The sequence below is a fragment of the Cydia fagiglandana genome, chromosome 11, assembly GCF_963556715.1.
Source record: "Cydia fagiglandana chromosome 11, ilCydFagi1.1, whole genome shotgun sequence".
NCBI lineage: Eukaryota > Metazoa > Arthropoda > Insecta > Lepidoptera > Tortricidae > Cydia > Cydia fagiglandana.
In genome coordinates, this window is record NC_085942.1 from 17148512 (window position 1) to 17174238 (window position 25727).

At 37.8% G+C, this 25727-nt stretch overlaps 1 protein-coding gene across 1 annotated transcript in view; it reads right to left on the minus strand.

The window, feature by feature from the left end:
- Window positions 1–2115: 2115 nt before the first annotated feature.
- The window catches only part of LOC134669077 (TBC1 domain family member 12-like), a 64372-nt gene continuing 40760 nt past the window's right edge, over window positions 2116–25727 (minus strand). The window contains exons 3-7 of the mRNA XM_063526600.1: window positions 10801–11004; window positions 8704–9178; window positions 8207–8335; window positions 7422–7614; window positions 2116–6849 (exon numbers count right to left, since the gene is read on the minus strand). Of these exons, the coding sequence (XP_063382670.1) occupies window positions 6650–6849; window positions 7422–7614; window positions 8207–8335; window positions 8704–9178; window positions 10801–11004 (1201 nt within the window). The 3' untranslated portion in view covers window positions 2116–6649. The remainder of the gene's footprint in view (window positions 6850–7421; window positions 7615–8206; window positions 8336–8703; window positions 9179–10800; window positions 11005–25727) is intronic.

The following is a 25727-nucleotide window of genomic DNA, read 5'->3' on the forward strand; positions in this document are numbered from 1 at the left end:
AGAGCTAGACAGTTGAAATTTTCACAGATGATGTCATTTCTGTTGCCGCTATGACAACAAATACTAAAAACAGAATAAAATAAAGATTTAAATGGGGCTCCCATACAACAAACGTGATTTTTGACCAAAGTTAAGCAACGTCGGGAGTGGTCAGTACTTGGATGGGTAACCGTTTTTTTTTTTGCTTTTTTTTTGTTTTTTTTTTTGCATTATGGTACGGAACCCTTCGTGCGCGAGTCCGACTCGCACTTGCCTGGTTTTTTTTCAAAAATGCTGCCTTTCACCCGAGTTAAAACACTCTACTTTTCATTTCGCATACGAGGAAAGTAAAATGCATGTGTTTTTTTTAATACATTTTTATAGTAGGTATTTTTGAGAGTAGGTATTTTCAATTAACAATTTGGCCAAAAGTAATTTATGGAATGGGGAGTCAAATATCAAAATGGAAATTGTATAACAAATCCATTTATACCCAAATTTCAATTGCTTATTGTAAAAAGAATAATAAAATCGTACTTGGAATTGGAACCTAAACTGCTCTACTGCAGAAACGTATCATTTCCTGCACACCTTTTACAACAACAATGACCCTCTTTCATATATTCGGTCAAATTGTGTTTTTTAAAAAACTAATTATATCCAGCCTTTTATGAATGTAGTATGATACCTTAGGGTATGGTGCTTTACGCACACTAGCGTCCCTTCCCCTCCCCCTGACGCAACCCCCCCTTTTTGCATGAAATATGTCCCGGTTCACAGTTTTTTACATTTTTTGAGGAAAGTATACATTTTAGGAAAAAAGTGTCAATGAAATAAATAATCCTTAATAAATTCTTAATAAAAAAGGTCATATTAATTTTTTTTATATGATGCACCATATTCATGTATTAGCTTGTTAACTGACAAGTTTAGCGCGAAATCCAAATGTTCTATGAACGATATCCCTTCGCGCCTACATTTTTCAAATTTGCCGCCTTTTTCTACTGACAAGATCTGCTTGACCAGCTATACTTCGTCGATAGTTGACTTCTTATGTACCTATTCTGCGATCCTAATTAGCCTCATGCATGACTTTTTTTAAATAATTTTAATCAGTACATATTTATATCCTTTGAAAACCGGAAAATAAAAATACTTTTATAAATCTTCCCATAATATTATTAAAAAATAATTAAAATACTGAAAATATTTTACTCACGTAAGTTTAGTTTCGAAGAATAACATACGCTTAAAATGATTCAAAAGAAAATGCTAAAATTATAAAATGAAAAAAAATTGGCTATGTCGGGGTTTGAACCATGTATATATATATATATATAGTCCTCCTCATCGTTTTCGATGACGGCGACGGATCTTAGCTACAATCTGATTTTTTTCAAAATAGAGGCTACGGGTGCCACGAGCACATGACAGATTATGGTCGAAAACATTAGTTGCTTCTGAATGCCTTGTAATTCTTCATCGTTGCTCAAACAAGAGTTTATTATTTAATTTCCAATCTTTTTTCAACAATAAACATTTCATCCGCTGCGCCCTCTAGGTTACTTTACTGTAACATTACGAATCTGCTGACATTTGACACTGACTTTAAGGTGACTTTAAGTACGTAAGTGTGCGTGAATGCAAGAAATTGCAATATTTTGCAGTTGGATTCCGATAATAACGCAATGAGACAATGTTGAGTTGAACATGTCTCGATTTGGATGTAGTATTTTTTATAGTTTTCGGACATATCAACACATCTTATGAAACTTTGTATTTTGGGAGAAATAGTGGAAATCCACAATTCGTGCACAGTGACGCCATCTTTTGGCTGATAATCGGCATCCCATCCCTAGACATCCACCTTAAGCTGAATAGCGCTATCTTAAAAACTTAATTAATTTGAAAATCAAATTATCAGTTATAAACTAATGCAGCTATAAGATAGCAATGAATTTTCTTTTGAGATAGCGCTATTTGGCTTGGCAGGGCAATATAATAAAGGTTGGTGTAGGTCTTGCAGTTTAGAGATGCGAATGGTAAATGATGTTATGATGATGATGATGACAGTATTATAATAATTATGTAGATATAAATTAAAAAATGGTTCATTAGAGAAGAATAAAAATACGCTTATCAATTCGCATATGTAATTTATTTTACAATAAAAATACACGCATTACAAACCGCACTCATTTGGGGCCAAATCTATTTTGTTTAAAATATATTTACAACGAAGTAAGACTAACTAAAGTTACTTGAGATGGCTTTCATATACAATACATTACATACAATATAATATCAGTCCACATCACAAGTGTATAAATATCCAAGAGCTGCGTTCATCGAATTTCGACTTTATTCCCTTAGATTAGAGTTGACAGTATACACGTCAATGAAATATAAAAAAATCTGCACATTTTGTACAGCGCGCATAACTTATCTTATAAGCTAAGTTGCTAAAATATTTATAACCACTATGTTGGATAAATTAATAGGTTTTACCAGTACAGTCGCCATCAGATATATCGGAGCGGCCAAGGTGTTCACAATATCTGAACACGCACTCTAACGCCTTGACAATAGAGGCGTGTTCAGGTTTTTGTGAGCACCTTGGCCGCTCCGATATATCTGATGGCGACTGTACAATTACAACGATTTCTCCAAAATATTGATGAGCATGAATTTAATAATTATTTTAGCTGTTCAGCAGAATAAAATATTTAAAAAAGTTTGTAATTATTGTTTTGAATTTCTAATGCCGTAGGCTTTTTTTATAAATCTAAGATTTTCGGACTTACAAAAAATGCAGTTTAGTGTCAGTCAGCTAATTAGTGTCCCGTTTTAACATATTGAATAGAGTTATTTTTGTTTTCGACTAAAATGTTGAAGATGGAATCTTTCTAGCATCCAGAATTCTGGTTCATACCCAATTAAAACATGAATTCAAAACATTGACAGATAGGTTAGCCAAAATAGTTTACGTTTTGAGCCAAACATTAGGTGTCTATATAATGTTACACAGTGGTGGCAAGAAATAACACTAGAAACGAGTTAAAGCTGAACTTATGTGACTATGATTATAAAAAAGTATACAATAAAATTTACCACTGATTTGCCCGTCCATTTAAAAAAAGAAAATTAACCACGTGACTATTCAGCTAATTCGTATCAGCTAAGTGGCAGACTCTTAGTTTATTATACATATATACCTTTATTTCAATACCTAAACTGTCAAATTATAATTTATATATTTTAACGCCAACAAATCCTTTAGCAGGCGGCCACAAAAAATGCTCTGACCAAACTGAATACTGACGCTCAGAGCGTAAAAACAAATATTCATCTTTCTTTATGAATGCCACGAAGTCACGAATTTTTTTGGTATTCATAATGTAAAGAAAGTTTCACTAAGTTATAGCGCCAAACGCGAATTCGCCGGGAGCGTATTTTGTGGCCGTATTTGTAATTTTCTTTGCATTTAGGTTTCTAGCGCTAAGAAAAAGTTTTCAGCAGTAATTTTTACTAAAATACTTCACAATTACCCACATTCACACCTTTATCGATGAATATGAATTACTACGATATAGAATAATTATATACATAATAAATAAATACGTAGCTTCGAGAGCATTTCGAAAGATTCGAAGTTCTACTAATCATTAGGCCGGTCCTACTACTCGATGTCCGTTTACGTACAATAATAGTTATATAGTTAATACAATAATTGACGTATCGCATATATTTACAGGAAATATAGATACTAGCTTCGATTAAATACAAGTTTAAGAGTAGTTAGGGTCCTATAGGAACCCAAAATCACTCTATGTTAAAATTACGCAATCGCACTGGATCGTTCGCCACATGAATACGTCAGTTGCCTGTGTGACTGCGCCATTACAATATGTGAACTTTTGAACGAAAAAAGTTACAAGTAAATTACGACGAATAAAGGAAACGCAAAATGTAATTTTATTTAGCGCTTTCTGAGAGATGTACAGTCGACGTCAAAGAGATCTTTACGACTAACGTTACAAAAAATTATTTACACGACTTTATTGTCATAGCATTTAGGTCGTGTAAACATTTTTTTGTTACTTTGGCTGTAAATTTCTCTTTGACGTCGACTGTACAGTCAAAGAATTCAATTTCCTACCCATTTTGGACTTAGTCACATCAACAATAGTATGAGGTCTCTAGCGACTTTCATATTGATTGTCACTGTGACAAAGTACGAAATGGGCCAGAAATTAAATTATTTTGACGTTCTTCACAACCGCGTTACTGGCCTGAATTAACTATTAATCGCTTGTCTTTATCTGTCATTTTAATTTATGTTTTTGTAAGAAAGGGATAAAACGTTAATTTTAATTAACCTTAAATGCATGATTTACTCTTTTTGCCCGAAATTAATATATGTATCACATAATTGTCTGCCGATTCTGGGAATAATAGTAAAAAAAAAATATAACTTCGATTTTCACTGCGAAATCAATGTTAGAAGGTGAATTGGCTAAATCATATTTATGTAAATATGTAATTTTCAGTAATAGATATATGATTTTTTCTTTACTACGATTAGAAAGGTACACTATTTGTGATATAACTATGATAAAGTTTTTAAATATAAAATAATTACAAACCCCGAAAACACCGTTCAAAATCACATACTAAAAATTATCAACTTCTGGATTTTTCCAAGCTTTCCGACTTTTCGTCTTAAAACGAATGTAATTTTTATAAATTAAAAATATTGCATAAATTTAACCCTTAAATCATCACTCTACTACTTGACGTTTGGTATAAAGGTGCGTTCAAGAACAGAAGCCTTTTTTTTTAAATCTGTGAGCTGTCTAATGCTTTGTAGACATTTGGCAACACTATGCATTTAAGGGTTAAATCAGGCCCGTAGTTTTATGAATAAAGGGACTTGACTGTACCGTCCAGAAGAAAATTTTTGAGGGTACTGTGGAAAAGTTGCTAGCAAGATTCTATGTGGAATATACTATACTATACATAAGTTACATAACCACCTTTTCGTACGCAGTGTCGGTTACACGAACAACTATAATCTTATTTTCTATACACATATACTTATCGGCAGGTACATGAATGATTATCGTTCTCGTATTTTCTAGAGAATATGATATGTTTCATATATTTTTATATTTACGCTCATGATTAAGGCTTAGTTTGTGTAAATAGTACTAAAGTAACAAGTGATTTATTTACATCATATTTACAGTGCAACGGCGGTAGAAATAGTTTATCATTTGTTTATTATATGTTACTTATAACAAAAAAAAGAAATGAGTCTAAATCAGAACTCCAAAACATGCGTATGCAATTATATAAAAAAAACCCTAATTTTGTGTCTCTCTGAAAAGGTTTCTGTTATGATTCAATCAGAAATTGCCTTTATCGATATCCATCTAAGGTATATTTTGCTTGATAACGTCACAATTAATTTTAATAATTCAATGATTGTTTCTTAGAAATCAACAGAAATAGTTTAGGTATAATGTATGGTCGGCCGTTATAAAACAGGTGATACTTATGACTAATACAAAATAGTTATAAATAATTATATTTACAAAACTGAAATAAAATTTATAAGTAAACAATTTCAGCACATCAAGGATGGGCATAAAAATCTTTCTATCTGATCTATAATTTTGGGAATAATTTCATAGTAAATTCTGAGATTCGAAGCATTATTACTCTTTAGAGTATCATAAGTTAGGAATATATCTAATATTTTTAGACACATAAACACAACAATGTTCATACATTATTCATTGTCACCTTTTGACGAACGAGTGTTATAATAATTGTCTTGTAATAGATCAATTCGAGTTTTAGTTATTTGATCTGTTACCGATATTATACTGAACTGTCATTATCAAAAGTGACATTTATTCAACCAAAAACGTCACATAACACTGACAGATGTATCATATCGGTAAGATATCGAATGACTAACACTCATATTGGCCTATATGTATCGATTTGCCCCACCACGCCTATGAACACTAACTCCACGCGTAAAAAAATATATTTGTTCGAATTTGATAGCTAAACGAGAAGGCGCTACAACATGGCAAAAAAGAGAAGAAATTAAAAAGTGGCAACACTGTAATGTCGTCCCGTTTTCCTATATAGATTGGTTTGAAAGGGCCGACACTACAGTGCTGCCACTTTTTAATTTCTACTCTTTTTTGCCAAGCTGTATGTCTCCGTACATTAGCGGGTTACCATCATAAGTTGACGTTTGACAATTCGGTGACCATAAAACATATGGCACTGTGCAGCGCCATCTGTTTCGGCTATCAAACTACGGGGCTTTTTTCACCTCAATATTACAATCCATAACTCTGACTTTCATGGATGGTATTAGCTCGAATTGCTACCGACGAATATGATAATAGCAGATTATAAGGTTATAAACCGACCTTAGTCTCGAGTGGTAATATGACCTTGAACGACGTCACAACTTCACAACAGACTTATCCCGCCTTCTTAGAGATAATTTCTTGAAAAAACTTAATTTCCATAGCAATATACTTTAGTGGCCAGTTTCAAAAGAATTACTCCGCAGAAAGAGACGATAAGGTCACTATAAACCGACCTTAGCCACAAACGCCTCAAACAGCTCAGCGACCCGTCATCATAACCTGACGTCATCATCTTCACACTCCTCGCTCAACACCAGCTCCTCAAAGGTCATGCCGTCCAGCGTCATACTGACGGAGCTGATGCTGCGGAACAAGGCTTCCGAGTCAAGGTCATCGGGGAGCTTCGTGAGGAACTGGGCGGCCGAGATGAAGTCCATGTCTCGGAGCTCGTCTTGGTATAAGTGGAGGATTCCTGGAACAAATAATAAAACTAATTTTAGAAAGCTTTTCTTACCTACCTACATACCTACCTACCTGGATACCTACTACAAATTCGATTGGACGGTTTCCAAAGGTCTCAGGTTCAAGTCCTGTGGAAAGCGGTGAATTCTACCATTTTGCCTTTAAGGGGCTACCCTCGATTTTTGACAAGTTTTGAATCGTACCTTATGGCGGTTGGCGCTAACACTATTATTAACGCCGATCCAATATTATAGCGGCGCTATGCGACGTAAGCGCCAGCCGCCATAAGGTACCTTTTCCGCGGAACGTCACATATGCTGACGCTCAGAAGACGCTTGTGTGGGGTATGGTGTGGTGTATATCATATACTTAGCGCCGTGTTGAAGAGGAAGGCGCCGCCGTCGCGATGGAACACGTCCCACACGCGGCAGGCGGCGTCGAGCGGCATGGCCTTGGCGAACGCCGTGTACAGCCACTCGAGCAGGTACAGCTGGCCAGCCAGTGGACGGCAGGTTGTGCTTGAGGAGCCGGGTGTACGCACGCCAGGTGTTTATAACAGGATATCATCATCATCAAGTATACCTAGCGCCGTGTTGAAGAGGAAGGCGCCGCCGTCGCGATGGAACACGTCCCACACGCGGCAGGCGGCGTCGAGCGGCATGGCCTTGGCGAACGCCGTGTACAGCCACTCCAGCAGGTACAGCTCCGGCGCCAGCGTGTCCGCCAGCGACGGCAGGTTGTGCCTGAGGAGCCGGGTGTACGCACGCCAGAAGCGCTGGAAACACCAATTGATAACGGTCAATACTCTTCGGTTAAGACACTCGATTCACTTAAAAATATCCGCCATCGCAGGTATTTACTTTAATGCCATACTAATAGATTATCAGGAACACTAAACAGTTGGATGTGATAGTTTTGCTTGTTGATTGTTAAAAAAAATAACCAGTACTTGGTATGCCAAAAAACCGGCCAAGTGCGAGTCGGAGTCGCACACGAAGGAAGGGTTCCGGTACCATTACGCAAAAAGAACAGCAAAAAAAAAACACGTTTGTTAAATGAGAGCCCCAGCACATAAATATTTATTTTATTTTGTTTTTAGTATTTGTTGTTATAATAGCGGCAACAAAAATACATCATCTGTGAAAATTTCAACTGTCTAGCTGTCACGGTTCAAGGGATACACCCTGGTAACAGACAGACAACCATACGGACAGTGGAGTCTTAGTAATAGGATCCCGTTTTTAACCTTTGGGTACGGAACCCTAAAAAGGCGAAAAACTGTGGCACAAAGTACTCAAAGATTGTCCGGCCACGTTAAGTTTACATTTAAATAAATATTAACGGATCCAGATGTTAATAATGCTTACCTGCATAGTGTTGCCGTCGCGGGTAAAAGCTGCCCGGAGCACTGGTTGCTCCAGCAGATTAGCGAAGCAAACGAACGCACACGGCGCTTCCATATTTAAGATCAGCACAGCCGCGATAAATGACATACCCTGCGAACAAAAATGGTTCGACATCAGTATTGACTCACTACATTACTGAAAATAACTATTTCAACTAGTCAAAAAGTTGTAAAAAATAAAAGTATTGACTTGTTTGTATGACCAAAACAACTTATATTTTAGGACATCAAACAGCTAATCCATGGTAGTAAGAGACGCGGGGCTGTGACGTGTATTATGATGAATCCACCTACTTTATTTCCGACTTAATAATGTGTTTACCTTTGTTTTTTCTGCGTATTTTCATGACTATTGTAAAATAATTGTATTTACCAAAAGGAAACGACACTAACCAATTAGAAAAACAGCGTACTTATGCATTATCACGGGCGAATCTAAATGAGGAGAACATAACTAACCTGTACATAACCAACGTCGGGACGATAGCACACATAAGCCGCCAGCAGCTCATGGAGCACCGTAAAATACGGCCCACCCGGTTGAAATATACACAACTGTGGAAACGTCCGCGCTATATCCAGCTCTATCAACTCCATGGAACACTCATCACTCCTCTCTATCAGGTCTGGATTGGATTTCGAACAGCACTTAGGAGTCGTATCACTGTGACATTTTAAATTCTGCTCGCTAAAATTCCTTGGTAGACCTAAGCGGTCCTTATCTTCAGTCTTTTTCTCTGATTCTCTGTGGATCTTCAACCGTTTTCTCCTTAGTTGTGCTTCGTGTAGCCGTTGTTTGGCCTTCTCGACGAACTCGCGGTAGTGGTGGTGGGTGATTTGTAGTTTATTCTCGATGGCGAGCTGCCAGACCTTGCCTCGGATGGAGGGGGGGAGACCGCTCCACCACAGTTCTTGGGTGCGCTTTGCGTTTTTTCTGGAATAGAGAAGGGAGATTGAGTGAAGTAACACAAAAATGTCTGATAGTCCAAAACAGGGATTGACTGGAAAAGTAGAAAGTACGGTATTATCCTTAGTCAGACGGTAGGTACTTTTATCCATTGTCGTCCTTTGGTACGTCAATAGGAGCATTCCATGGGCTATCCCGTACAAACGCAGTTTATTTCCTGTTTTGCGACTTTTTTTTCGGCATTTAAAGCAGGCGATTATTTTTCTCTGCTTATTTTTGACCATTTGTCATAGAAAAGGAAACTCTTATACGTGAAAATCTTCAGAAAATTCGCGTTTGTACGGGACAAACGGTAGACAATTTCATGGAATGCTCCAATAGTCTATAATTAGAATTACCAACGGGACTAAATGGGCACATTGTAATCGAAAGTTCGGTCGGTAATGCTCACAACAATAAAAGAAAAGAGATACAAATAGGTAGGTACTTCAGTAATTGTTTTGACCAATAGCTATACATTCGTTTCCCGACTATATTTTTCCTACATATTGAAACCGTAGTAATTTCTAGAGCTTAATATCGCCTGAAACGAATAGGTACCTACGTATTTAATTTACTCGTACATTATCTGCACGTCACACGTAATAACATCCGGCAATATTTATTCTCGTGATATAAAACTGCGTAATTAGCCCACGTTAACTAATGACAGCATAAATAAGGATAAAAACATCAACAGATGAACTCATTTCTATACATTTAGATACACTTTTCCTGTGTCAAAACAGGGCAACAAACAATGAACATTGAACAAAATGGAAAAGAGAGAGTGTATTTCTTACTGCGGCTCGAGAACATTGTGTGCGCAAGAAAAGAATTATGACAGCGATTAGTATCGCTCCTTGTCATGAGATCTTCACTGTTTGTATAGTCAATGGTAGCGTGGACTCTGACAAAGATTAAGAGCTCCTCATTCCGATTCTGTCAATAAGTAATTGTTAGAAAGTTAAAGGTTAACATTGTGGCAATCTATGTATCTTGTCTCTCTGCAGAGACATGTGTTCGGAGCAACAGCGTTAACTCTGATACATTAGTACTACAGCAGTCGCCATCCTATATCCACTTAAAGCCAATTCACTTTAGCCAATCAATATTATTCTTTGTATGCGTGGTCTTAAACAATATATTATTTAGCCGTGTCTTGATAATATCCGTATATTTTATATTGACTTTTATAAAACTATAGATAACCAACTCACTGCGCGGGCCAGTCGGGCAGGATGGCCTGCCACTCGCGCGCATGCCGCTCCTCCTGCCGCAGCGACTCTTGCAGCCGCGCGAGCCTTGCCGCCGACTCTCGTTAGTATAGTAGAGTGAACTCACTGCGCGGGCCAGTCGGGCAGGATGGCCTGCCACTCGCGCGCATGCCGCGCTAGCCGCTCCTCCTGCCGCAGCGACTCTTGCAGCCGCGCGAGCCTTGCCGCCGACTCTCGTTAGTATAGTAGAGTGAACTCACTGCGCGGGCCAGTCGGGCAGGATGGCCTGCCACTCGCGCGCATGCCGCGCTAGCCGCTCCTCCTGCCGCAGCGACTCTTGCAGCCGCGCGAGCCTTGCCGCCGACTCTCGTTAGTATAGTAGAGTGAACTCACTGCGCGGGCCAGTCGGGCAGGATGGCCTGCCACTCGCGCGCATGCCGCGCTAGCCGCTCCTCCTGCCGCAGCGACTCTTGCAGCCGCGCGAGCCTGGCCGCCGACTCACGCTCGACGCGCCGCCGCGCCGCTTCCAGTATCCGCGCGTGCTCCGCCTTATGCCTGAGCGCCTCTTCTGTTGTCTTCGCTGGCAGGTTTGACGGCCTGTAATAGAAAAAACAGTCGTCAATAACCTATTTTTACTTTACGAAAAAACTACCAAAATACGAATGGAGTCTTCTATGTATAGTTCGGCAAACGTAGCTAAGAAGCATGTTAAAGAAATAGGTTCCAAAGGATAGAAAGAAAACGGAGTCGTAATATAAATTCTGGCTGTTCATGTCGTGGGATTCATTACTCATCAGTCATGAGACGCAGAATAAATAACACGCTCTTAGACTTTTTTTTTCAGCCCAAAAAGGAATTTCGCTACCTATGTAGGTATGTATGACATGGCTGGCGGGTTGTAAAACAGTTCTTGTTTTCACAGTAAACAATAGAACACCGTAAGAAGTGTCCAGAAAAACATGCTCAAAATTGAATTGAATGAAACAATGCGTATGCAATGAAAGGCGAGCCGCGGCCGGAATAATTTCAATTTCAGAGTGCTGTGTCCGATTTCACAAATCATTGTTATTGTTACTAAGGTCGTTGACATTCGACAGCAGTCATAACAAAAATACTAGTAAAGAAACCACGTGAAAACAAGATGTAATGTTTATTTACGAAACGATATGAGGGTTAGTAATAATTAAAAAAGCACTTCGGCAGATAATTTACGGTGAGCAAAAGTACAAATTGCAGCGCCTAATGGAATGGTTAACGAGTTGGCGCGTCACGACATCGACACGGCGGCGATTACTTCACTATGCCAGAATCAGGACTCGCGTGCACAATACTGCACTGTATAAAGAGCACTGAACCACCGATGAAGCCCGTACAATGTACGAGAAAAAGGATCACAAAAAGAGCACAAGCGTTTAGGTATCTTTATTTGTTTAAAAGTCTAAACACTTGTCGATATCATAAAATAAAGGACTAGACTAGGCTCATGTCATGGAGTATAATAATACATCCTCCTGAATATGCTAACCTGTTTTACAGAAATACGTGAGCTAAATTGACTTTCGGCTTGGACTAATGAAAAAGTTAATCTTATACTTATTAGCATATTACTAGCCCTCAAAATATGATAGGATTGTATTGTAACAACACTCGTGCTACAATATTTCAGAGAAACAACAATGCAACACTTCACTTCGCAACATAACCATTAAAAAACTCAATAGTTTCACATATGAGTACACGCAATTATAACCTGTTATTACACGTATATTGACCTTTAATTAGCTCAGATTTGCGTGCCGAACGAGATACTCGTGTTAATATTCAGCCCTGATCGATACTTCGTCGATTACGTAATCATAGCACACGATCCTTCAGTTTACGGAGAAACAATCAAAGCTAATAGATTTCAAGCTACACGCCAATATGGCTCTGATAACTGACGTTATATTTTATAATTGAGAACAATCAAAACGAGTACAGTGTTGTGAATTTCCTAAAATTCGTATGTTTCAGTTATATGCATGCAACATTGCTATATGTTTATCGGAGACAAACGCCACACTGCAGGCTAGCATGGACTGGGCCCAAGACAGAGCGGCCTGGAGCGCACTGGGGAAGAGTGTCTATATTGGTCACGTCCCTCAGCCATGAGGATACCACAAGGAAGAAGATACATAATCTGATCTTGTTACTTATTCTTTTATTCGATCTTGCGTCCCAAACAGACTACTTTAAGTACTAAATTCCACGTCTGTTGAAATTCATGCCTATACAATATCATGAGTAATTTAACCCAAAGAAAGCAAAAATTTTAAGACCTCTCACAAAAACTGATTATTAATAATTAGATTAAAGTCACGTTTACTCATTATTTAAAGCCACAACTTAATTTAGAAAGCAGGCTTAACTATCAAGGTTCATTGACATTTAAACCTATTGCAAGTTAGTGCCCTTACAGTCCGTTTTTTTTAGCATTAGAAAGAACTTCGCAGAAGTAAGCTTGTGGTTCCAAATCCGGCACTTTTAGCTGTAATAATTTGAAGTAAATTGTATCTATTGACCATGCTACATTAGATAATTCAATAATTATTAACAAATAAAGAGCCTGATAAAAACTGCACGCTTGCTTCTGTGGAGTTCTTTCTAATGCTAAAAAAAACGAACTATAGACGCTAAATTATTCGCTATTGCGTACCTTATTTTGTGGCGAAGCTCGATTTAATCTTAACCTGATCAAATCGGCATTAAACAAAAAAGTTCAAGTTCATTGTCTGATAAAAAATATATAGGGTAATAATATTTTTTAAAACCAGAACCTTACCAATTTTCGGAGTAATAAAAAATCTACGAACACCGGATGTTGGTTGTTGAGAGTTATGAATGAAGTGAATTCTTGAACATTTAACCCAAAAATATCTATAACAGATTTTGAAGCCCGCAATACAATCACTCGTTGCGCCTAAGAAAACGTGCGGTGCAACAAGTTTGCCCATTAAAAATGAGGTAACCTCACACCAGTGTCATATTTCAGAGAAAACATTACTGAGAGATGAAATATGCGGGCGGCGCATAGGATGCGACACTCGACACCGTGCATCCTGCGTATGCCTCTGCTGTGATGTGAATATTCGAGAGTGTGAATATTACTGACTGCTGGGTGCAGGTAAACATTGCACTACTCAAGTACTTAGTGCATGCATGGGTCGGCTAAAGCAGCTCTTAAATATAGGTATAAGATTAGGCATCCAAGTCAAAATCCTGGTTTTTCTTCCTAAAGTTTTGCCGGCTTTGCACCGTTCCTATCGCTGTGAAATGAACCCCATTTGAGAGAAAGATTCTCAAGTGACGCCAACGCATCAGAATAGGCGCTTGGAAACAGTTCATTTAATTCATTTATCAGTCTTCAGTTAAAACCACTTTCCATTTATTTTTTTCATATGCACCGTAGTATTTCAATTATCTTCTTGTTCTGTGTTGCGGCGTGGCTTACTCGCTTCATTGGCTACTCGAACCGTTCGGTGCTCTCGGTGCATTTGCACGGGTTGCAGATGGCGTGATGTACCTTCACAATAAATGATTACATTGATTACCACACCGGTAAACCAGTGTATTTTATTGTTTACTATCATGTAAGTGCTATCGTTCCCGTCGCCCCAAGTACCTCTTGAGGTTGAGAGAGATCTACTGTTCTTGAACGCAGAAAACTGGAAGAAAACGCACAAGATACGGCACCAACTGATATCGGAGGCCAAGATCTACTTTCGGGTCGCCAAGTCAGCGAAGTAATATCATGTTGGTAAGCAGACAATAAAAATGTTTACCTTACCAAATATTTACATCAAATTTTAATTCTAACAGTAATTTGTTTGTCTACTATAGCGTCTATAGCCAACTCACAAACTACGAATAAATAAAATTTAGAGTGGGGACAGGATATCTTCACAAAAAAGTTTACATTGCCTTATTGCGGTTTGGTCCGTGTTGAAATGAGTAGGTATACCAACTGTTTCATTGATTTCTAAATTTACTGGGTTGGTCTTTTCCGTTTACGGCAATCAGGCTATTGCATTATTGTGAAATCTTTGCACATATATATAATTTTGCATGAGTGGACTATGCCGTACCATGTCTACATATCACTAAACCGGTATAAAAAAAGTCCCCCGCCGCGTCTGTCTGTTTGTGTGTTTGTTCGCGATAAACTCAAAAGTACTGAACGGATTTTCATGCGGTTTTCACCTATCGATGGAGTGATTCTTGAGGAAGGGTTGGGTGTATTTATTAGGTGGTCGTTAGTACCATATATAATATTTAAAGTCAACAAGCCCGCAACACAATCACATACCGGTCTATAAATACAGTACAGTACAAAATCAACTTTCATTTATTATTCACAAGCCCGACCCGCATTTATTCGACCGACACACCTATTCTCAACAGTGCCACATTCCTATCGGACATTAGTACATTTCGGTCGGAATTCGGCTAAAAATACCGATTTCCTTGCATTGTTTTGACAGTACAATGCAAGCCGTTAACAGACGTTTCAGTTCAGTTGGATAAATTTTTTCTGTAACATAAGTTGGTAGGTATTAGGGATATCATATTTTTCAACTTCCCACCTACACGGGCTAAAATCCATTGTAATATTTATTGCGGAATAAGGCGGACTTTACGAATAAAATGAAGTTATTTCAGATGATCTTTTACCATTCAAAACAATCTTATCTGTTCATGTTATGAAAGTCAATCTTTTATGAGACATATTTTCGCAGTTTACTAAAAACTTGTAACTTGTATTTTGGAAGGTACTTGTGCCTGTCTTTTGGAAACCAGCAAATGGTCAAATAAATAACACATACATACGATGTGGGCAACGAATTGAGTAGGTATACATCATTCACGCCCAATATAGCAATCACCATATTTTTCCCTTCAAAAGGTACCTTTATCGTGTATTTGTTGTCTGAGGTATGTGGGCTTCGATTATTTGAGATGGCTTCGATTGTGTGCCGAATAAAGGAGCTCATCAAGGGCTTCGTCTGCCCTTCAACAAGTATGGAGAAAGTCGGTTGATTAGTTTGTTCATAAATATGAGCGCATGCTTTTCAAATTTGCTAGGGTAAAACCAAGAAAAGTCTGCAGCAATTTTGGTAGCCCACATAGTGCAAGTGTTATTTATAAGTCATAATTTCATAGAAGTTTGACATTTAAAATGGCACTTGAACTATGCACTGTGTGGGCTATCAAAATCGCTGCAGACTTTTCTTGGTCTAAATGTAGGTAGCTTGTACTTTGTAGTCAGCTGATGACTTCGGCGGTCAGTGTTAAAATGTATTACTTTGCAGAGTTCTAATTTGTTCTTACCCAACTGTACCTTAATTATAAATTCTATTCATTTCTAATACCCCGCTACTGTGAACTATGGTCAAAGAACTATGAGCGTTCCATGGAGGTTGACATTGTGTGCACTGTTGCAACGCAACGGATTACCAAAATGTATTGTTGGCGGAGGACGTTCTATTCTCATCTTGTTTTCGTTTGTTAGTCGCCAATTTCAATGCCAGCGTTTGTACATAAAATCGCTCAGGGAATTAGCACTTGGCAGAGAAATCGCTTAAATATACTCGTCTTTAATAGGCACACAGGTTGCTGAAAATCAGCGTCACAATTGTTTCAGAAAATTCGTCTGTCTTTTAAAAAGTGTCGTTAGCTCTATCATGTTATCACCTTGATAAGTTGATAACCGCAGAAGTCCACGGCAGATGGCCCGCCTACACTAGCTTAATCGTGCGCAAACTCAATCTAAACCATTTTGGTAATGGTCAATGAACTTTGTTTGACCAACCGTTCACAGGCCAACATTTATACAAGCGTATCAGGAATCCGCAGCTGACGTAGTTAAACAAATCGCTAAACCCAATCGACCGGACGAAATTGACTTAATTCCTAAGATTGCAGTTGGAAATGGACACGCACAGCCTCGATAGTCTTTGCCTTTCCCATTTCACTTACCTACTATTTATGAGAACAGTTGACATTTCGTAAACCTTATTACAATGAGATAAGGTATGAATTTCAATGTGTATTTTTGTTAGATCGCCTTAGTGACCAGTGAGTTGAGCTGAGCTGTCAAACAACGCCACAAACGAAGTATTAGAGTTATTTCTAAGTTCCGATGGATCAAGTCAAGTTATATATCTTATTAGTCGAGCTCGCAATCTGAATAGAGCTATGAGAATTAGATAGCTGGAAGGCCTGGAAGCCAAACAAGTTAGGCTCTAGGCTACACTTTAGTTTACTCGTGACTGAGGTTTGCACGTGATAAAGACAACTGTGTCTTAAAATGTATTTAATAGTAGTTATTACTTGTACTAACATTAAACTAAAATTATGTTGCACCACATTTGCTGACAATGTTATTTAGCGCAGACGTCCAGGAATTAACAGCCGACATCACTTTCTTAGTACTTATCATGGATTTAAGACGCATGGCCTGTATATAGGACAGGTAGAGCCCGTCTAACCTAACTTTGCATCGATTTGAATAGAAAAGTGAGGAAGTGTCATTTTGGTTTAGAAGGCAACATACTTGCCATCATACTTAAAACAAAAACGCATCTCCACTATAAGAATTACGGTTCGAAATCGAATGACTAGAACGGAATGTCAAATGGTTAAAGGGTTAATGATAACATTGCCACACTGTCAATACAACTGCCATGCAAACTTGGTCTGACTCTTAGCGCTACATATCTCGATCTCATTATAACAGGATAAGTGTTGATCTGCACGATGCGATTAAGCACGTTTCTGAGAAGGCTCAAACAGGAAAGTCGTTACGAGACAAATATGTAATTAGGGTTTGACTAGAGTAAAACTCTTAAGTTAGAAATATTCCCAGAAAAGATGTTTTCCCATCCTGCTGGAGTGAATGAAGGCAATGCTATTGCTGCAGTGCCCTTTAGTCAAACCTGTTCGAAGCGTGCTGCTTCGCTTGAATGCTATTTATTAGTACAGTTACAGTGTCCTAAATATTGCTAAAGTCCTACAATATTGTCTTCTTTTATGTTAGGAAAGAAGGGCTAGCTCACGACTAGCCGCGATTTTGCTTGTAGTGCCTTTTCTGCAGTACACTCTTCTAATTTCCGCGCTTACCATCTTGAAACATGAAGAATGACATGACACACATTTGTTGAGAGTGCTTACTCCATATAATTATGGCTTTCCTTAAATAATAAGTTGTATGGGAGGTATGGCAAAACTTTTTAAAATTAAGTTGTAAATTTGCTTTAAACTTAATACTTACTAAGTTGAAAACATATCATAAATCAGTTTGCACAGTTTCTCTAAGCTAGAACAGTACGCTAATCGCTAATAGGTATAATAATTAAAGGTATGGCCGACATCTGAATATGCGCCTATATTCGAATACACCACTCTTCCTGACAACATAATGTCCTCCTCGACTTCATTTTAGTTTGCCAATAGCGTGTCAAACATCTTGTGTTTTGGTCAGCAAAATTCCTCACTAGATTCTATTATCTTTACTGCAGACTTTTTAATCTACAAATCAATTATGAATCTCAAAGATTAATCCACTGGCTGCAAGATAAACGAAGATCAAGTATTGGATAGAGTTAAACTGCGAATCATGTAGCTCCGTTTAATTCCAAATGTTCCCTGTGCTACTAGTATTTTATGCACAGTTTCATTACTAAGCGTCTCGGCACCGTATAATACTAATTATTTTGGGTTATTAAGTTTGTTCAAGGGCACAAAAGCTTCATTAGAACAACCCCATTTCTCCGCGTTCAATTTTCCTATGCACTATTACTCTATTCCAGTTTTACAGGTCCTCGAATGCCTTCGTCCACACAAGTCTGCGGTCCGAGTAAACATAAACATATGTTAGCTACGAGTATAATTATATAACTACACGTTGCGGGTAATTGCAACAGGAAGCGAGCTAATAGTGCCGCTTCGTGACCACCGCAGATGCCTTCTAGACTCTTATTCTCGAAGATTACCAACCACTTCGATACAACCGGGTCAGAGGGCTTACCGCGAACATCAAAAATCAAATGTTCGTTATCTTCTTCTCTGGTTCGCGGTAGACCCTCAGTGCAAGTCTGGTTATAGCATTCAATCTCTCAGTACGCATAACTAGTTAGTTAGGCACAAGGGATCGGATAGGCTGAAAATCTGCCATCCGGAATCATGTGCTCCACTAGGAGGTCACGACCCTCAGCGCTGAGGAGGACGAAGCAAGGAGGAGGAGTTAGGTGAGCAAGCGCTCTTTTGACAAGCGTTGCCAATCCCGATGGAGCGTTTGCGTCCCCGATTGTGACAATTGTCAAGCTTAATTGTCTGATTGAAAGTAATTGACAGAAACGACGCGACGCCACCGTTGCTCATTTTGCTTTGATTGAAAATCGCTTCGTTTTAGATTTCCCTCAATGTGGGAGGCTTGAAGGACCTAAAAAATGAAGCATCGATTACGAATTATGATGAATCCGTTTCGTTAGGCAGAACCTTACCTAAGTCACGAAAGTATTCGATTTACTTCGCTGATGATAGGCTAGTATCTCTGATCTCCGGTGATGATAAACTTATTATAAAGCTGCGGCTCGCATCGAATAGGGATGCAGCGATACCGGTTTGATAGGAGCTGCATGATTCGCAGTTTAACTCTATCCAATAATTGATCTTCGTTTATCTTGCAGCCGGTGGATTAATCTTTGAGATTCATAATTGGTTTGTAGATTTAAAAGTCTGCAGTAAAGATAATAGATAAATCTTTAGACGACTCTACTTTTGGTTGTTTTGGTTTGGGATAATATCTATAGGCGTAAGGTGATCGTAAGAGACTTTTTTAAAGATATCCTAATATGAGAGTTTAGTAGTAAGTAGGTATCATAAAAAGGTACATACTTACACGTTGGCTGATCACATGATAGAGAATAATTGATCGATTGATAAAATATTGCCACACCAAAATCTAATATATCAAAGTGCTCTAAAGTGCTCTTTAATCAAATTATGAATTATGATATGCCGTCCCCGTCGTGGATATCAATATTATCAATGTCAAGTCTAACCTTGTAGTGTCACGCCTTGACATCGACACTGACATTTTATACAAAGCTGGTGTGTGTGGACTAAAGAGTTACAGAGCCGGCGGTGGCCACTGACGAGCCTTCCAATAGTCCAAATAGCGTGACTGCAATCCAAAATCGGTCCGTGAATGTCAAAAACGTACAATGTTTAATATTAGGATGCCGTCCATTTAGATGAATCCATTGTAACGGCATCCATTTGGAAGGCTCGTCAGTGGCCTGCTTTAGTGCCAGCCGATCGTGTATCAGCTGTTTATATTACATTTTACAGATCACTACGAAATTCTGACATAACAATAATTATACGACCACTGTTGTAGGTCACAATCACAACTATAATCTTATATCAATACCAATTGAAAAACTTGAGACCAGAAGCCGTACATAACTTCAATTACAAAAGCTAGACTTCGATTCTTACTATTTCGTATTAATGTAAAGTAATTACCTATCTCTCTCTCTCATTTACTGAAGCCAGTAAATAGTATAATAGTTTATAAATAAATATAGTTAAAACAGCAATTATCCACACGATGTTTATTTTACACGAAGATCTCACGAACACTATAACCACTGGGATAAAAAAAGAAACTCCAATACGAAACGATTTAAAATTCTATTACAGCAATTTTCAAAGGCAGAATGCTACGTCGGGTCCACAGAAGCGGAAATGCCTGCATAATTTGACGCAGCCCTACAATTTGCCGGTCGTGTTCGCTGGAGGCGCGAGGGCCACTTTATACTACTATAGCATCGTTTTGCTGGTTTTGCGGTACTATATATTTCCAGGGCCGTCAATGATTTTATACATTTTTATTTAGTGTAATGAGAAGGTGTTCACAAAACACATTATACAAAACGAAAAGATAGCAAACGTGTAGCAAATTTATAAAGCCCTTAGTATTATGGATATTGAAAACCACAAATAACTGACATTTATCGACTGACTCGTATTGTGCGAGGACTCGATATACTCAGTCAGCCAAAATAAAGTACGAGTAGACGTTACAAAATTAAATGAACAAACCACTTTAATAGGTAACGCTAATGACAGCTAAATAACAGAGCGGAACCGATACGAAAACGGCTTATTGGGACGTGGCGGGAGGTCACGATTACACCTGTCACACACCCACACATATTCATACATACATCCGCGTAGAAAGGCTAAAGCCACCGGTCATATCTTTGGGTCTAGACCTAGACATTTGTCCAGTCACGATTTTTCGGATTAATTGTTGTGGAAGTGTGCAGAGGGCATGACACTGGACTTTTACTGCGAATATCATATATCATATCCTTCTATCTTTGCCACTCTTATTGTAAGTCTTACAATATTCGATCGACAGACATGGGTAAAAATAAACGATTTCCGAATAGCTATCCGACTTATACTAGTAACTTCTGTCTTTACAAGAAGATAGATAAACGGCCAGTTAACAGTGTGGTCATTCAATTTGTGCTTTATGACATGACTTCTACAATCTTCTTCTTCTTTCCATCCTGTTACCCCCTGCAGGGGTGTAGGGCTCGAATCTTTTTCTTCCACTGACTCCGGTCCTGGGCAGCTTGGGTAGCCTCCTCCCACCCCATCCCCAATACACCCAGCTCTTGCTCCACAGAACGGCGCCAACTCGATTTAGGGCGACCAATACAATAGTATTAAAGAAATTAAATTTATCAAAAACGGTTTCAGTAGACGTGGAAACTCGCGTCACGTCGCGTTGTCTGGCTCCACTAACAAGTCGCACACATCAACTATGTTACGACTGACGCAAACGGTATCATGTCACGTCAATGAGGAAATAACACAATGAGCACTCATTTTTCAGGTTATAAGGAAATAATGCTATTGTGTGAATTGTCAAGCTATTATCTTTTCTTTGTGACTATTGCAATCATACGGGAGATGTTTTGAAGTTTTAAAACTAAAATTAGACTCAACATTGACATATAGGTAATGGTAGCCTGTATAGTGGAATGTTCATTATCATGCATCGATGAACATTGAACAATATTTAAATGTTCATTCTGCTAGCCATTAAGTACCTATCTTTTGTTTATGCATAACTAGCTTTACCCGCGACTTCGTCTGCGTGGAATTAGTGTCAGCAGCTAAAGTAGGTTTATACAGTAGGTAGGCCAGGATAATGCTAATACCAATCATTCAATTCGCGCATTGCTTAATTCAATTATTAGGCAATTCATTAACCCTCTGCACTCGCGTTTATAATTGACCGAAGCGAAGCGAAGGTCTACGTTTTGACTCGGGCGTTTTGCTTTTGTATGTCCGGATGTTCTCCTTTATACGTCCCCGACACTATCATGGATACTGACATTACTTTGACGGAATGACGTTTTTAGTGATAGTGTAGGGAGTGTCATGAAGGAATGACGGCAAGTAATGAAGTTTATTTTAATAATTTCCGTCAGTATTGGAGTTATGTCAAAGTAATGATACTAGAAATGACATTATACTGACAGTGAATTGATTAGAATGATGAAATCAGAAATGACAGAAAGAATGATGGACGATAATGAAGTTATTAAACATTTTTAATATTTTTGAAGAAATGTCAAAATAATGACATTATACTGATAGTGAGTGGAGCGCATCACTCTAATCCCTCATTCCGTCATTTAAAGTACTTTATTAGAAGAAGGTTTTATACTAACAAGAGTCATTACTGGCATTTAAATCAATAAGTGAAGTATACCTACTCTATTATCATTGCTCTAAAGTTTATTTTCACTTGACTCTGAAGAAAAAAGGAAAACATGCAGAATACGATGCATAAAGAAAATCTCTGTCCCTTTCTAAAAATTTCCATACATGAAATAAAAATTAAAAACCTTTTATTTTAAGTTGTTTACAACAATTTAATTATATTTTTACCGGGAAACGCGAAAATCAAAATTTAGTTATCTGCCCCTTTTATCGTTCGAATATGCAAAAGTGAGGATGATGATGATGAAAAGTGATAGAGAGGTTAGATAACGAAATTTCGTGTTTCGCGGTAGACCCCCAGATTGCGATGGTTTGTGGTAGTGGCGCCCCCTACGCAGAGTTTCGAGTAATATTCCCTATTCAGGGAAATAGAATAATATTACGCAATACTCTGCGTAGGGGGCGCCTCTACCACATACTGAGGGCTTACCGCGTAATTTCGTTTTCTGCCTCTTTATCACTCTTGCGTATTCGAGCGTTAGAGACTGATAACGAAATTTAGATTTTCGCATTTCGAAGTAGACCCTCTGAATTTGCTAGTGGACCCTACGCCGACTTTTGCGTAATATTCCCTTTTGCGTTTTATTACGTGCATGGAGTTCAATATATTTTTTAAAATGTGGTCAACATCCCTATTTCGTATATTCTGTGAATGGCCTTATATAATAACATGTTGTAAGTATGCACCTAACCTATAAGTAAACTCTCTGGTTTATGGCATTATTCATAAACGCGTTACTGGCCTGAATTAGCTATGAATAGTTTTGATCTTCTCGTTTTGGTATTTATCTCTCATTTTGACTTATGTATTTGTATGAAAGGGATAAAACATATTAACTTAATCAGGCCTGTAAAGCTTAAAAAGTTTTATGACTAATTGAGAATGAATAGTTAGTGTTTATGGTTGAATGTTCCATATAAGACTATCCCGTTCGAACTTGCTTTATGACGGACTCTTTTTTATACCTCCTTACTTCGAACCTCCACAGATATTGTTTTTACTAAACGTCAGGTCAACCGCAGAAACCCCGACTAGTTTTAATCAGCAAAATCCTAACCACTTTTTTAATAATTATGTACAAGTATTAGTATTTCGGATACCCCAAAAACCTGTGTCTTAAAGGCCCTTCCCTCAGCATAATATGTAACATATAGAATGCGACAGAAAAATGCGGTACTAAAGACTTTTTCATAAGGATCTGAAACGAAAAGAGATACTCAGATAAAGTTCGAAGGAACACAATATAGATCTTTAAGACGAAATAAATTGCGGCTTCCCTTTATCTTGCATAATATCGATTGTCCGAAATACACTTCGCATAGCAGGTTTCGCAGAAACATTTTTAACCGAATGATACTTTTGCATAATTGTATAATTAACATAACTGTCATGTCGCATAACATTCATTTGGCAGAATTTTGAATAGCAGAATACTACTATCGTCGATTTTACATACGCAGAATTGTATGTAGCATAAATTACATTCCACCGAATTTCTTATGGCATATTGCTCATATTGTAGACTTGAATTTCGCAGAATGTTATGCAGCAGAATAAAAGTTCTGCCGAAATTGTTACCGCATAATACTCATGTCGCTGACTGAACCTACACAAAAGGAATTACTGCCAGAACTACAGGTTAAGTTAGGTTAGAACTGCGACCCCTACATAAAAGGAATTGCTGCCAGAACTATAGGTTAGGTTAGGTTACAATTGCGACCCCTACACAAAAGAAATTGTTGCCAGAACTGTAGGTTAGGTTAGGTTAGAACTGCGACCCCTACTCAAAAGAGGGTGCGTAACGGTCCATATAACAACTTTTGATATATTTTTAGTCGATATAACGATTGAGGGACATAATGCACTTTTGCTATAACAATACATGATATATTCTTAGAGTCTAACTATCGTCAAGTATAATGAACTTGTAATATAACAACTTCTAATCTAACATTAACAGCGTATATAATTAAGTTCGATATAACGCTCAGTTGGCATAATGTAGTACTGGTATAATTTGTAATATTTACTACTATTATAACAACCTACGTATTCGAACTTAAGGCAGGTCTCAGTTAGGTACGACGACGAGCGAAGCGAGGAGGAGTGTTAGGTAGAACTGCGACCCTACAGCGCGCGAGCCGAGCGAGCGAAGCGAGCGTGCCGCGGTAGCGGCCGGCGAAGCGCCAGAACCGACTTTTTTTATTATAACCTCAACTTATTATTATACATTTGAATACATTATACCATAAATACTTATAACAAATATTCATTATATCCAGTAAACGTTATATCGAATAGCTTTTATATCGATTAAACATTATATCCCATGAAAATAGTTATTTTGTTGTTATATCAAAAGTTCATTATACCGCTTAAGTGATTATACACCATGAAATTATATCAAAAGTTGTTATATATTTTAAAAATATATCAAAAATTGTTATACGGATCATTACACACCCCTCAAAAGAAACTGCTTCCAGAACTGTAGGTTAGGTTAGGTTAGAACTGCGACCCCTACTCAAAAGAAACTGCTTCCAGAACTGTAGGTTAGGTTAGGTTAGGTTAGAACTGCGACCCCTACTCAAAAGAAACTGCTTCCAGAAGTGTAGGTTAGGTTAGGTTAGAACTGCCAATGAATTATTCTGCCTAAGGAAATTGTGCGAAAAGACAGTATGCCAAGTACATATTATGCGACGCAATTTTCGGCAAAACAATTATTCGATTATAGTATTATTCTTCAAATTGAGATTATGCCATTGCATTATTCTGCTTTACAAAATTGTGCGAAACAACAGTATGCCATGAAACTTATGCAAAAAGTAATTCTGCGAAATGATGATTCTGCCAAGGGTTGCTATGCGAAAGTAAAATATGACAATAAATTTTATGCAACATATTAGTAATCCATAAATTGCATTCAGTTTTCTTCAAAACATCAATTAAATTTCTGCCATAGCCGTTTTTATTTTACTAACCAAATAAAAACAAAGTATTTTTATTATAGGTAAGTTAACTAGGTTACATATCAGGTACCTTTTTTCTTAACCAAATACGTATACATTCTTACATAAAAGAAGAATCCAGTAGGTACAGTCAGCGTCGTATAGTAGGTAGCATCCAAAGTATTCAAATATGTAGTTCGGTACACCATATAATAATAGGTATGTATGGCGTACCGAACTATTTGGATAGGTACATTGGATGCTACCTACTATATGATGCTGATCGTACTTTAAGAATAGTTTGATTCCCGGTTCGTGGTAAGAATAAAAAAAATATTTGTATACATTTTTTAACTACCAATCTTTCACACAGTCATGACGCACGCACGCACGAAAAGGTTGAAACAAATAAATATTCTTTTTAGTTACCTATTTCTTTTTCTGCATTTTTCTGGCTCATCGGGTATAGAGTTGCCACAGTACATAGTATAGTTACGACAGGTTAGAAATATTTGAATCGATGC